Source organism: Heterodontus francisci, chromosome 48 (assembly GCF_036365525.1).
Source record: "Heterodontus francisci isolate sHetFra1 chromosome 48, sHetFra1.hap1, whole genome shotgun sequence".
NCBI lineage: Eukaryota > Metazoa > Chordata > Chondrichthyes > Heterodontiformes > Heterodontidae > Heterodontus > Heterodontus francisci.
Genome location: NC_090418.1, coordinates 2,128,224 through 2,142,889, shown reverse-complemented (window position 1 = coordinate 2,142,889; position 14,666 = coordinate 2,128,224). Strand labels below are relative to the sequence as shown.

The 14,666-nt window shown below is 44.4% G+C and overlaps 1 protein-coding gene across 1 annotated transcript in view; it reads right to left on the bottom strand.

Annotated features, from left to right (window-relative positions):
- Positions 1-14,666, bottom strand: part of dnah2 (dynein, axonemal, heavy chain 2) — a 178,845-nt gene that overhangs the window by 37,388 nt on the left and 126,791 nt on the right. Inside the window, exons 51-58 of the mRNA XM_068023578.1 lie at positions 14,265-14,369; positions 9,917-10,105; positions 8,186-8,271; positions 6,567-6,697; positions 5,356-5,502; positions 4,452-4,619; positions 1,919-2,079; positions 56-195 (exon numbers count right to left, since the gene is read on the bottom strand). Coding sequence (XP_067879679.1) covers positions 56-195; positions 1,919-2,079; positions 4,452-4,619; positions 5,356-5,502; positions 6,567-6,697; positions 8,186-8,271; positions 9,917-10,105; positions 14,265-14,369 — 1,127 coding nt within the window. The remainder of the gene's footprint in view (positions 1-55; positions 196-1,918; positions 2,080-4,451; positions 4,620-5,355; positions 5,503-6,566; positions 6,698-8,185; positions 8,272-9,916; positions 10,106-14,264; positions 14,370-14,666) is intronic.

Below are 14,666 nucleotides of genomic sequence, written 5' to 3'. Positions count from 1 at the left end.
TGGTATCCTATGGATAGATCTCACTCATAGCTCATTCTTCATCTCAACTTCTTACCTGAAAGGGTCTCCAATGGGACTCATGCACATCACAACATGGAGATTACTACGCACTCTTTCCATAAGAAAATTGAAGATACTTTCATTTGATTCAGATATGGACTCTTCCTTTGCTGCATCCAGCAAAGTGTTTTTAATCTGGAAATGGAGAAAATGATTCATATTTATGTATTTGGAGATACAGCACTGAAACAGGCCCTTCGGCCCACCGAGTCTGTGCCGACCAACAACCACCCATTTATACAAACCCTACAGTAATCCCATATTCCCTACCTACACTAGGGGCAATTTACAATGGCCAATTTACCTATCACCTGCAAGTCTTTGGCTGTGGGAGGAAACCGGAGCACCCGGCGAAAACCCACGCAGTCACAAGGAGAACTTGCAAACTCCGCGCAGGCAGTACCCAGAATCCAACCCGGGTCCCTGGAGCTGTGAGGCTGCGGTGCTAACCACTGCGCCACTGTGCCGCATAATGGCACCATATCTTTGTTTGGTTTAGTGGCTCCCCAGTTAGAGCAGGCTATGATCCAAAGTAACTTCTGAGTGGCCTTGTAAATCCAGACTAGCAAAAAGCAACACCAAACTATCAATTGTTAGTAGACAGGTGTCACTTGTGGGACTTGCATTTCTCCCGTCAATATTTTCAGGGAGGATGTCGTAGCAACTTTTTATCTTCTCCCCGCACTATGAGAGATTGCTAAAAGATACTGAATAGAGCAATAGGTTCCCACAGTTTGACAGAATTACCAGCGCAAAGAATTTCACTCTGTTCATGACCTCAAAATGTAAGGCAAACAGAAGGCAAGACAGCTTGCATGCTCTGTGGCTTAGATTCACCCACTGTTAGAGGGTCAGTACAAAGGGAGCATTGGATTGTTGGATAGAGCATCTTTCGGATGTTAAACCAAGGCCCCTTCTGCCCTCTCAGGTGGATGCAAAAGATCCCACGGCCACTATTTCGAAGGGCAGAGGAGTTCTCTCTAGTGTCCTGGGCAAATATTTATCCCTCAATTAACATCACTGAAACAAATTATCTGATATCATATTGCTGTTTGTGGGATGTTGCTGTGAGCAATCTGGCTGCCAAATTTCCTACATTACATCAGTGACTATGTTTAAAACAGTACTTCATTGGCTGTAAAGCACTTTGGTATGTCCTAAATTTGTGAAAGATGCTATAGGAATGCAAGGCTTTCCTCTTTCTCCCTTATTCTTCTCAGTCGGGTCTTGTCTGATCAGCCCCGGCATGTTTCTCAATAAAGAAATATTTTATAATTAAGGTGGCTTCATTTCAGTGTGGCACTTGCACCAGTTTCTGACAAGGTTATGATTTTAATGGGTGATGCAGCATGAAACTGTTCTGGTTGGCTAGCAACAACGAAGGAGTGAGAGGTCGACTGCTGTGGGAGAGAAAAGAATTTCAGTCCTCTCCCGCGCCCCTCCACTTTAACCTGGTAAACTTTCCCAATGATGAACTGTATGCGTTCATCATGGTTAATTAACGTTTCATTAATGTTTCCTACATTACAACAGTGACTATCCTACAAAAGTACTTCATTGGCTTGTGAAGTGCTTTGGGACGTCCAGAGGTGGAGAATGGCACTGTAGAAAAGCAAGTTCTTTCTTTCTTTCTTACTACGGGAGAGTACTGAAAGATTCTGAATAGAACAATAGATTCCCACAAGCAAGATTTTAGATCATAGGCTTACAGCCATATTGACAAGATTGCACCAATGCAAAGTTAGCATGGGTGTATACTGACAATGTCAGTATAACGACAGTCAGGACTCAATTGTGTTGCGTATAGGAAGATAGTGGTTTAAAACAGCTAGGCTTGCATCTGGTACCAGCTACTCACCTCTTCAAACTCATCTGCTTTGAATAGGTTTGGAACTTCTCCAGAACTCAGGATATTATTAATATCTTCCAAGAAGGATTCTTCAACTAACTGGGTGTCCATAAACAGGAACATTGTCGGGTTATTTGCAACTCCTGCCTCACGGTAGATTTTCTTGAGGTCTACAAATGTAGAGTTGAGTTCAGTCGACAGAATTTGTTGTAAATATACTGAATTCCCTCCCCAGTTCCCTCCTCCTCTCCTCAAGACATGAAGTGCTGGATGCCATCCAGTACCTTGCTCAAGTGACCTATCTTTTGTGCCAGAGAACCTCCCAATTTGATTTCCGTTCCTGTCACTGCACAGTTACTTCTGGAGTTCTCCCAAGGATCTATCCTTGTCTCTCGATAAGATCATCCAAAAACACATCAAGTTCCACGTGTATGCAGACAATACCTAGCTGTACCGCACTGCTACTTCTCTCAAACTGTCCACTGCCTGGGTTCTCAGGCCGCTCGTCCAGCCTCTAGTTCTAGATCAGCTGAAATTTTTTCCAATTAAACAATGAGTATTACCAAAGCCATTGCCTCTGCCAAAAAACTTCATTCTCTAGCCACCAACTCTATCCCTCTCTTTGGCCACAAACTTAGGCTGAATCAGACTTCTGGCAAATTCCCCCTCCTTATCTTTGTAACCTCCATCAGCACTACAACCCTCCAAGAGCTCTACATTACTCCCATTCTAGCCTCTTGTCAATCCCCCACATTCTATTTGATCATTGACAACCTCTCCACCTCTCTCTCCTCCTTTAAGATACTCCTTAAAACCTACCTCTTTGACTGCTCAGTGATGCTCAGTTTGGGTTCCGCCAGGGCCACTCAGCTCCTGACCTCATTACAGCCTTGGTTCAAACATGGACAAAAGAGCTGAACTCAAGGTGAGGTGAGAGTGACTGCCCTTGACATCAAGGCAGCATTTGACAGAGTATGGCATCAAGGAGCCCTAGCAAAACTGAGGTCAATGGGAATCAGGGGGAAAACCCTCCAATGGCTGGAGTCATACCTAGCGCAAAGGCAGATGGTTGTGGTTGTTGGAGGTCAATCATCTGAGCTCCAGGACATCACTTCAGGAATTCCTCAGGGTAGTGTCCTGGGCCCAACCATCTTCAGCTGCTTCATCAATGACCTTCCTTCAATCATAAGGTCAGAAGTGGGGATGTTCGCTGATGATTGCACAATGTTCAGCACCATTTGTGACTCCTCAGATACTGAAGCAGTCCGTGTAGAAATGCAGCAAGACCTGGACAGTATCCAGGCTTGGGCTGATAAGTGGCAAGTAACATTCACACCACACAAGTGCCAGGCAATGACGATCTCCAACAAGAGAGAATCTAACCATCCCCCCTTGACATTCAATGGCATTACCATCGCTGAATCCCCCACTATCAACATCCTAGGGGCTACCATTGACCAGAAACTGAACTGGAGTCGCCATATAAATACCATGGCTACAACAGCAGGTCACAGGCTAGGAATCCTGAGGCAAGTAACTCACCTCCTGACTCCCCAGAGCCTGTCCACCATCTACAAAGCACAAGTCAGGAGTGTGATGGCATACTCTCCCCTTGCCTGGATAGGAGCAGCTCCAACAACACTCAAGAAGCTCGACACCATCCAGGACAAAGCAGCCCGCTTGATTGGCACCCAATCTACAAACATTCACTCCCTCCACCACCGACGCACAGTACACACTGCTGCCACCATCTACAAGATGCACTGCAGCAATGCACCAAGGCTCCTTAGACAGTACCTTCCAAACCCACGACCTCTACCAATTAGAAGGACAAGGGCAGCAAATACATGGGAACACCACCAGCTGCAAGTTCCCCTCCAAGTCACACACCATCCTGACCTGGAACTATATCGCCGTTCCTTCACTGTCTCTGGGTCAAAATCCTGGAACTCCCTTCCTAACAGCACTGTGGGTATACCTACCCCAAATGGACTGTAACGGTTCAAGAAGGCAGTTCACCACCACCTTCTCAAGGGCAATTAGGGATGGGGAATAAATACTGGCCTGGCCAGTGACGCCCACATCCCATGAATGAACAAAAAAAAAAGCTGTTGATCACCTCTCCGAATATCACTTTAGGTGGATCAATGTCATATTTTATCTGAGTATACTCCTGTGTACTGCCTTGAGACGTTAAAGGCACTATATAAATGCTTGTTGTTGTTTGAACCGAATCCCATCCTAACCCAACATGTGCTTTCCAGCAGTCGTCACTAAGTAATGACCAGCAGCCAGCATCCTGAAAGTCCAAGAACACCATGGCCATAATTACCCCCTTTACTCAGCTAAGATTGACTAACACACTGCACGCTGAGATGTTTCTGGTCCGCGGCTTGGTATCATGTTGTTTGGTACATTAAGCCACAGAGCCCTGGGGAAAGCTATGACATGCACTTTCAAAGAGAAATGAGACAAATTAAGATTCAGTGTCTGACGGCAGGAAGGACGTTAATATTAAAACAACACACGGAAGCAGACCTACCATCTCTAAACTCCAGCTTGCGGTAGACCTTGGTAACTTCAATTTGGTAGGTGTTGTAGTCAGAGATGAAGGCTGATAGTAGAGATAGGCTTTGTCGTCCACTGCCCCCGATCCCAACCAACAACATGTTTCCACGCGGCTGACTGATCACACGGATAATCCGTGTCACTGAGGAAGGAAAAGCGAAGAACACAAATCCAAGCAGACTGGCTGTCACATGCAACAGAGATGTAGCAGCTCCTCCTGTTATGGCACTGCGTGACACTTCTGACTTCCTGACCCAAGACCAACATTATAAGGAACTGGATTGGACTGTTATAGCTGATTCACCCATTGGGGCTGCATTTGAATGTATGTGCCAGACATGAAAGATCAGCGATAGAGGCTTTGAAACCAGCTTAAGATAGAATAAACCAACCCAACTCTACCTCGTGAGGGCTCCTACCCGGGCAGAAACGCACATCCACCCCCACCATCCTCCAAGGCCACCTACTGCACAAATACAAAGTCTTAAAGCGTCCCATATTGATGTATTAAAAATATAGCAACAGATTCATCACTTCCCAACAGGTTGGCAGTAAATAAGGAAGCTTTTCCACCAAAGGGAAATAGAACTGTGGAACTGGTACCTGAAACAGCCTTAACAAATATTCTCAGCAGACAACTGGAGATCTTGTCTGTGCAAAACTGTAGCAAAATTATGAATTAATTTGTAACCCATATAGAAAGCTTATCTATGGTGAGAAGACAGGTAGGGCTAATTGATGGGAAGCAGATGGGTTTAATCAATTGCCTTTCCCTGTTCTTTAGAACATGCTTGCTTATGAACATACCAATACTATATCAGCAAGAAGAACAGTATGTAAAGCAATGCAGGACATTGCAGTAATTTTACAATGGTTACCATGTTCGATAGCATCTTTAAACAGGACGAGATTCATCGGCACCACACCAGGGGTCGAGTTATACTCATTCAACTGATTCTCCATGTATGTTTTCAGGACCTTGAAGTTTGTTAGGTCTTCATATACATCTCCTCGTATGAAGTCACCTAGCAAAAGAAAAGAGACAGACCCGTTATACCACAGGTCACTTGTAGGAGAGCTGTCTGCAGAGAGAGGGCCAGGGATCAGGAGAGGCTTTTGTTAAATGTGGGGTTGTGAGTAGCACTCCTGCACCTGCAGCTAAGTAAATGTAAGACGCTTGCCTCACAGGTTGTCGGCAATTCCAAGGTCCCGTTTAGTATAGCTAGCGATGATTGCCTTAGACCAAACCAATGATGCAGTGAAGGCCTCAAACAGGTGTTAGGCCCATTATTTGAAGTGCAGAGGGCTATCGCCTGTTTCAGGTCTAGGTAAAGGATACCTATTTCTTATCTATCCCAATAAGGTGGGTGGCACACTACTGGTCAGAAATGTTGCCCATCATATTAAGGCTTAATAGGCCAATTAACCCCTAAATTTAACAGCCAATGGCTGTGCCAAAGTTAGCAGTTGAAATATTTATTTTTTTAAATTACTGTCCTGAAACTGATCCAATATGAGTCTTGGGTCTAACACGTACCCATCACAACCCTAAGTGACGTACTTTAAAGCATCACGCTTGTGACCATTCCAAAGTATGCATTGCATTTTCTCCTGATGGGTCAAATGACATATAACACAATCCAGCAGCAGATCACAAAACAGCAAGAAAGGCAGCCATCCTGAGCTTGATAGCCTGGCCTTTTCCCAAGGACCTCAGAATATACCTATTTAGACCACATTGCCATAGGAATGATTGAGCAGTGACCTTAAAAGGGACAGTCCAAGTTAAACATCAATATACCAAAGCACCTATACATCACAAGCCATGGCATGATGGATCAGTTTAAAATCATGAGTTGAGAGGAAATTCCAGAGAATCCCTGAGACAGAGAAGGCACTCTTTAATAAAAGCAAAATACTGCAGATGCTGGAAATCTGAAATAAAAACAGAAAGTGCTGGAAATACTCAGCAGGTCAGGCAGCATCTGTGGAGAGAGAAACAGAGTTAACGTTTCAGGACTATGACCTTTCATCAGCACTCTTTATTGCTGTAGATTGTAGTTCTTAAATTTTATACATCTACTCTTACCAAAGATGGGTGACTGCCTGCTTGGACAGAGGTTGTGGAAGGTCATGTCTAAGAAAGTGCCTAACTTCTCATTCAGTAGCGTCACAAATACTTCCATGTCTTTATGGTCCACAAACCGGTCAGAAAATACCCTGCATCAATGAGATAGGAGAGGTGAACTCAGCCTCTAATTATTCAATCAATTAATTAAATTGAGGATACAGTAGCATAGTGTTCACATTACTCGACTAGTAATCCAGAGACCTGGACTAATGATTCTGAGACATGAGTTCAAATCCCATCACAGCAGCTGGAGAATTTAAATTCAATTAATTAAATAAAACTAGAATAAAAAGATAGCATCAGTAATAGCAACAATGAAACTACCAGATTGTTGTAAAAATCTGGTTTACTAAGGGCGGCACAGTGGTGCAGTGGTTTCTCCACAGATGCTTCCAGACCTGCTGAGTATTTTCAGCATTTTCTGTTTTGATTTCAGATTTGCAGCATCCGAAGTATTTTGCTTTTATGATTAAGGAGGTTATGTTAAACGTGTATAGGACAGTGGTTCGGCCTCAATTGGAGTTCTGGGTGCAGCACTTTAGGAAAGATGTGAAGGCATTGGAGAGAGTGCAGAAAAAGTTCCTGACAATGGTTCCAGGAATGAGGAACTTCAGTTACGTAGATAGACTGGAGAAGTTGGGTGGCACAGTGACGCAGTGGTTAGCACCGCAGCCTCACAGTTCCAGCGACCCGGGTTCAATTCTGGGTACTGTCTGTGTGGAGTTTGCAAGTTCTCCCTGTGTCTGCGTGGGTTTTCTCCGGGTGCTCCGGTTTCCTCCCACATGCCAAAGACTTGCAGGTTGATAGGTAAATTGGCCATTATAAATTGCCCCTAGTATAGTTAGGTGGTAGGGAAATATAGGGACAGGTGGGGATGAGGTAGGAATATGGAATTAGTGTAGGATTAGTATAAATGGGTGGTTGATGGTCGGCACAGACTCGGTGGGCCGAAGGGCCTGTTTCAGTGCTGTATCTCTAAACTAAACTAAACTAATGTCCTTCAGGGAAGGAAATCTGCCGTCCTTACCCAGTCTGGCCTATATGTGAGTCCAGACCAACAGCAATGTGGTTAACTCTTAATTGCCCTCTGAAATGGCCAAACAAGACACTCAATTCTATCAAAGAAGACAGCTCACTGCCACCTTCTCAAGGGCAATTAGGGATGGGCAATAAATGCTGGCCTTACCAGCAACATCCCGATCCTGTGAATAATTTTTTAAAATTGAAGCTTTTAAAGAGGAGAAAGGGTGGTGTGGTGTAGAACCAAGCTGTACAAACCAGGAACATACCTGATTCAACCCTTCCGGTTCATGCCGAGGTGGCTGAAAGCAGCTGGGGCTTCATGGGTAAACAAGGGGAAAAATGGCAGACTTCCCACTCCTGATCGCGATCCTGTGAGAACAGGATATGATGCCCCTCTTCTGATCCATTATACAGCTCAACGCTTGGGGTCTACAGTTGTAGATGAAGAAAAGGTACTCGGGTGATGGAGAGGTGCGGGTTGTCAGTGCCAATGGAACAGTGCCCCATTAAGGTATCGGGAGAAAACTCGAGGACAAAGATAACAGGGGAGCTACCTGAAACACTCGTGGACCCACAGCCGCGAGATACTGGTTTTCGAGTCATGGTAGTCCTTGTGCACACGAAGCATCCCTTGGAAGATCTGTGAAGCAATAAAAACAGCAGCAAAATTCGGTGAGAATATTTAGCGCAAAAAATTGTGAAGTGATACATTTTGGTAGGATGAATAAATTAAAAGGTACAACATTAATGGGGATACAGTAGCAGAGAGACTGGGGTGGGGGGGAACAAGCACAAAGCTTTGACAATAGCTGGACAAGTTGATAAGGTTGTTGAAAAAGAACGTATAATTCATTGGTTAGGCCACAACTTGAGTACTGTGTGCAGTTCTGGTCACCTCATTACAGAAAGGATGTAAATGCACTGGAGAGGGTTCAGAGGAGATTTAAGAGGATGCTGCCAGGAGTGGAAAAATGCAGCTTTGAGGAAAGATTGGATGGACTGGGGTTGTTCTCCTTGGAACAGAGAAGGCTGAGGGGAGATCTGATTGAAATGTACAAAATTTTGAGGGGCCTGGATACAGTAGAGGTGAAGCAGAGAGGTCAGTGACGAGGCGGCATAGATTTAAAGTGATTGGTAGAAAAATTAGAGGAGAGATAAGGAAAACCTTTTTCACCCTGAGGGTGGTGATGGTCTGGAACTCACTGCCTGAAAGGGTAGTTGAGGCAGAGACCCTCAACTCACTCAAAAGGAGTCTGGATTTGCACCTCAAGTGCCATAAGCTACAGGGCTACAGACCAAATGCTGGAAACTGGGATTAGAATAGGTGGATTGTTTTTCAGCCGGCACAGACACAATGGGCCAAGAGGCCTCTTTCTGTGCTTTAAACTTTCTATGATTCTAATCCTTAGCTTTAATAATAGAGGCACAGAGTACAAAAGCCAGAGTTATGCTAAAAACTTATAAATCACTGGTCAGGCCTCAGCTGGAGTGTTGTGTTCAATTCTGGGCACCACATTTGAGGAAGGACATCAAGGTCTTACAAAAGGTGCAGAGAGATTTACTAGAATGGTACCAGGGATAAGGGACTTCAGTTATGTGGAGAGATTGGAGAAGCTGAAGGTTAAGGGGAGAGTTGTTAGGGATGTTCAACATCATGAAGGGTTTTGATAAATAAAGAGAAACTTTCCAGTGACGGAAGGGTCGGTAACCGGGGACACAGATTTAAGGTAATCGGCAAGAGAACCAGACCAAAGGTGGAGATTTATTTTTAAACGCAGCGAGTTGTCGTGATCTGGAATGCGCTGCCTGAAGGAGCGGTGGAAGCAGATTCAATAGTAATTTTCAAAAGGAAATTGGATAAATACTTGAAGAGGAAAAATTTTCAGGGCTATGAGGAAAGAGCAGGGGACGAATTGGATACTTCTTTCAAAGAGTCAGTACAGGCATGATGGGCTGAATGAACTCCTTCTGTGCGGTTTGATTCTATGATTTCTATAACAAGGGGAATACAATAGATAGGAACAAGAGAAAGAAGGTGAAGTATGACAGATGTGAACTAGAGAGCAGGGAATAGAAGAAATGGGAGATCAGAGAGGGAATAGGAGAGAGATTAGAGATAAGAAATAGAAAAGAGGTAATATAAGGGAGGCAATGAAAGAGGAGGACAACAGAATAGAAGAGACACACAACAGAAAAGAGAGAACAGAGAGAATAGGACAGACAATATGAGAGAGAGGGAGAAAGTAGGACAGGGGGAATGAGAGATGGAGCAAGAGAAAGGGTACCTTGGAGATATCCCTGAGGTTGAAGAGATAATGAATCTTGGTTGGTGTTGGCAGGAATTTCTGAACAACTGCATTGTAAAGCTCGATGGTGGCATCAGTAATGATGTTACCAATTGGCTTCATCTGCTCATCGAAGTCTTGCAATTTCTGGTTTATCAGTGTACTGAATATACGTTTGATCTGGGATGTCTACGCAAAGAGAAAATATTCATATGTCAATCTACCCAAGAATGTCAAGACATCATGCAAGTTCACAAGAAAATCAGGATAGAGGTACATCTGTACACATACAAGTATGAATACAAACTGTTAAATAGGGAATCATTAGGGATGCAGGCACAGTGCAGCTTTCGAGCAGAGAGATCCACCAATGACATGCTGTTCACCCTTCACCAGCTACAGGAGAAATGCTGCGAACAACAGATGTCCCTCTACGTTGCTTTTATATATCTCACCAAAGTCTTTGACCTCATCAGCAGACATGGTCTCTTCAGATTACTAGCAAAGATCAGATGTCCACCAAAGCTACTAAGTATCATCACCTCATTCCATGACAATATGAAAGGCACAATTCAGCATAGCAGTGCCTCATCAGACCCCTTTCCTATCCTGAGTGGCGTGAAACAGGGCTGTGTTCTCGCACCTACACTGTTTGGGATCTTCTTCTTACTGCTGCTCTCACATGCGTTCAAGTCTTCAAAAGAAGGAATTTTCCTCCACACAAGATCAGATGGCAGGTTGTTCAACCTTACCCGTCTTGGAGCGAAGACCAAAGTACAGAAAGTCCTCATTAGGGAACTCTTCGTTGCTGACGATGCTGCATTAACATCCCACACAGTAGAGTGTCTGCAGAGACTCTGACAGGATTGCGGCTGCCTGCAACGAATTTGGCCTAACCGTCAGCCTCAAGAAATCAAACATCATGGGACAGGACGTCAGAAATGCTCCATCCATCAATATCGGCGACCACACTCTGGAAGTGGTTCAAGAGTTCACCTACCTAGGCTCAACTATCACCAGTAACCTGTCCCTCGATGCAGAAATCAACAAGCGCATGGGAAAGGTGTCCGTTGCTATGTCCAGACTGGCCAAGAGGGTGTGGGAAAATGGCGCACTGACACGGAACACAAAAGTCTGAGTGTTTCAAGCCTGTGTCCTTAGTACCTTGCTCTACGGCAGCAAGGCCTGGACAACGTATGTCAGCCAAGAGCGACGTCACAACTCATTCCATCTTCGCTGCCTCCGGAGAATCCTTGGCATCAGGTGGCAGGACCGTATCTCCAACACAGAAGTCCTCGAGGCGGCCAACATCCCCAGCATATAAACCCTACTGAGCCAGTGGCGCTTGAGATGGCTTACCCATGTGAGCCGCATGGAAGATGGCAGGATCCCCAAGGACACATCATACAGTGAGCTCGTCACTGGTATCAGACCCACCGGCCGTCCATGTCTCCGCTTTAAAGACGTCTGCAAATGCGACATGAAGTCCTGTGACATTGACCACAAGTCGTGGGAGTCAGTTGCCAGTGAGGCGAGGCTAAAGAGTGACGAGTTGAAGAGACTTAGCAGTTGGCAGGAAAAAAGACAGAAGTGCAAGGAGAGAGCCAACTGTGTAACAGCCCCGACAACCAATTTTATCTGCAGCGCCTGTGGAAGAGTCTAGAATTGGCCTTTATAGCCACTCCAGGCGCTGCTTCAGAAACCACTGACCACCTCTAGGTGCTTACCCATCTCTCGAGACAAGGAGGCCAAAAAAAAGAAATTAGTTAGATAGCGGGGGACATTTTAGGGACACTGAAAGTGGCTTCACGAAATAGGAGGTCTGCCTTGGTAAATTGATTTGTAGTTTTTTGAAGATGTTACTAAAGTACTTCCATTTTTTGTTACATTTTGTGGATTTGTCTTTTATTTGGATAAACTGAAAAGGATTCCATGGATTTTTTTCCACTGGGGTCATTGAAAGGACTGAGAGGTTTTGTTTACAAACAACATGTACTGGAAGTCACCTGTCTTCAGATAAATACCCAGCAGGGGCTGTTTGCCTTGGGGGAAATGTTTACAGAGAAATGACAGGTCAAGATTTGTAGGGGTCAGGAGGCTTGACTCTTGAGATATTGTTTTGGTTTTGCTTTGGACAGTCAGTTGGGGTATGGACAGTGTTTGAAAAGGAGTTTTAAAAACCAGCCAGGAGAGCAGTCAGCCCAGCTCAGCCTGTTCCATCTCTCTGAAAAGCCTGCCATTTTTTCCATTTCTTTGAGAAGCTCTTAGAAGCAAGTGTAAGAAATAGAGAAATTAATGATGCATTCCTCCTGAAAGGCCTGCCTGAAAGCCTGGTTGCCGCATTCTTCTGAGACGCTGGAAAAACCTGCCGGATAAGTGCTCAATGCCGCCTGAAAGGATTGCTCCAGTAAAGGATCCCAGTGAAAGCCGTCTACACGTATTTGGGACGCCAAACCAAAGAAAGGACATCTGACATCTTTCCATACTTTTTCTTTTTTCTTCAAGAATTAGCTAGTATTTGGCCAAAGTATTCTTTTCGTGTTTTTTTTTGTAAAAGAGATCTAAAAATAAAATCTCTATTTTTTCTGGTTAACCAGGGGGTGTGTGTGTTTGTGCGTGAGAGGGGCTAAGGTAAAAGGGAACTCTCATATTTCAATCTGTGCGTTAATGCCTTGCTTTGTTACTGGTTAAGTCTTGTTTTATAACTGATAATTTTGTTGTTTATTAAAGAGACCGGATTGGTGTACATTATTCTGGACTAAAACTAGAATGTATGATTGACCACATCGGTAACTGGGTACACATTTAAATATATGTTGTGACCTGTGGAGAAATGGAACTAGAAAAGATAGTGCACTCTTCCCACCTTGGTCGTAACAAAGAAATCACCAAAATAGCGGATGAGGAATCCTAGTAGAAATGGTCTATCCAGACTTCCAAAAAGCTTTTGACACGGTCTACAAGCTTAAAGCCTCGGGTATGAGCGGCAATCTACTGCGCTGGACTGAGAACTGGCCGGAAGCTCATGGGAAGAAAATGGTTGTAGGTGGATTTGATCTGCTTGAGAGAGCTGTCAACAGCATGGCCCGCAGGGATTGGTGTTGGGACTGTTGAAGTTTCCATTAATGATCTGCATGTAGGTGTTGGGAGAATGAGCTCCAGGTTTCCAGATGATACCAAGATATGTGCGAGAGTCAGGACTGCAGACAATGCTCGACTATTCCAGGCAGATGCAGATGCTCTGGTGGATTGGGCACGTAATTGGTAAATGATGTTTAACTTGGAAAAATGCAGAATTCTGCCACGTGGGCAGGAAGAATGCTCAACATATATACAGCCTTCAAGGTCAGCCAACGGAGGGAGGGGGCTATCTGGGCAGTTTAGCACATAGGCCCTGAAAGGCTGGCGAGCAATGCTGTAAAGCAACAGCTGCTGTGAATAAGGTCCTAGGTTGTATTTATAGGCCAATTCACTATAAGACAAGGCATACTATTTTGTTTGTGCACAATACCTTGTTTAGGCTTCAGTTAGAACACCAAGCACAAAATTGGTCTCCTCAGATGGTGGGTGACATTCAAGCTTCGGAAAGGGTGCAGAGAAGAGTCTGTAGGTTCATTCCCATTCTGAAGCCTCTTAATTACCTAGCAAGACTCAAACCATTGGGACACTGCACTTCAGGGAAGTGTAGACTTAGGGGTGCTCTGATCGAGGTTTAAGATCTATGAAGGGAATAGTTTGCATTTACGTAGACAGTTTGTTCCAACTAAAGAGGTTAGGGAGAGCCAGGGTCATAATTTCAAGTTATGTAAGGTTAGATGCAAGGAGCTGGTACTTTTTCCAGAGCATAGTAGACCTGTGTAACAGGCTACCAGCTCACACAGTAGAAGCTGATTTGCGGAATTCCTTCAAGCAGGAGCTGGACCTGTTTCTGGCTGGGTGGTGATCACGTGATACAACAGCTAGGTACCGTCTAACAGTAAACAGGGACAGAGTGATATTAATCACCCACAGGGGTCATAGAAAAATTTCCCATATTTTCTTCCCTAATTGGCCTGGAATGTTTTTCCTGGTTTTGCACCTTTTCCAGGAGACCACATGGCTTTTGGTGCAAGTAGGGGAGCGTATATATTGTAGTCGCAAGTTACCACAGTTGCGTGGGACAGGGCTGGATGGACCAGAGGGTCTTTTCTTTCCTGTCATTGTTCCTATATTCGTATGTTTAGGGTCTCTGCACTGTTTGCAATGTAATTACATTTTGAACCTATTTCTTTGTTACATTTTTCCCCCTCTGATTTAAAATAAAGAGAGACTGCCATCACATTGCCCCTCCATGAAAACAACTACCTACCACAGGAAATGTCATGTTGATCAGATTAAACCGGCTTTGAAGACGAGGCGAGATGACTGTTCGCCCCCCTCCAGGAGGGCCCATCGCACCCATTAGAAACATCTCCTGCAGGATAAACGTTTGCATGTTATAAATATATCTTCCATTTCTATAGTGTTTTATCACAATGAAATGTTTTGGACAATTAGTTACTTTTGAAGGGTTGCATATAGTGACCCTGTTATTCCCAGCCAGAATGTTGAGCATTGGGTAATTCCCATGTCAATCATGCCTGCAGTCCATGCAGCTGTTAATGACTGGGATTGATTTTATGTGCATCATTTGCATAGTGTAACTATCCTCCGTTCACTGCATTTTGCTGGAGAAATCACAGTTTTTGTTGGGAGGCATAATCACCCCGAG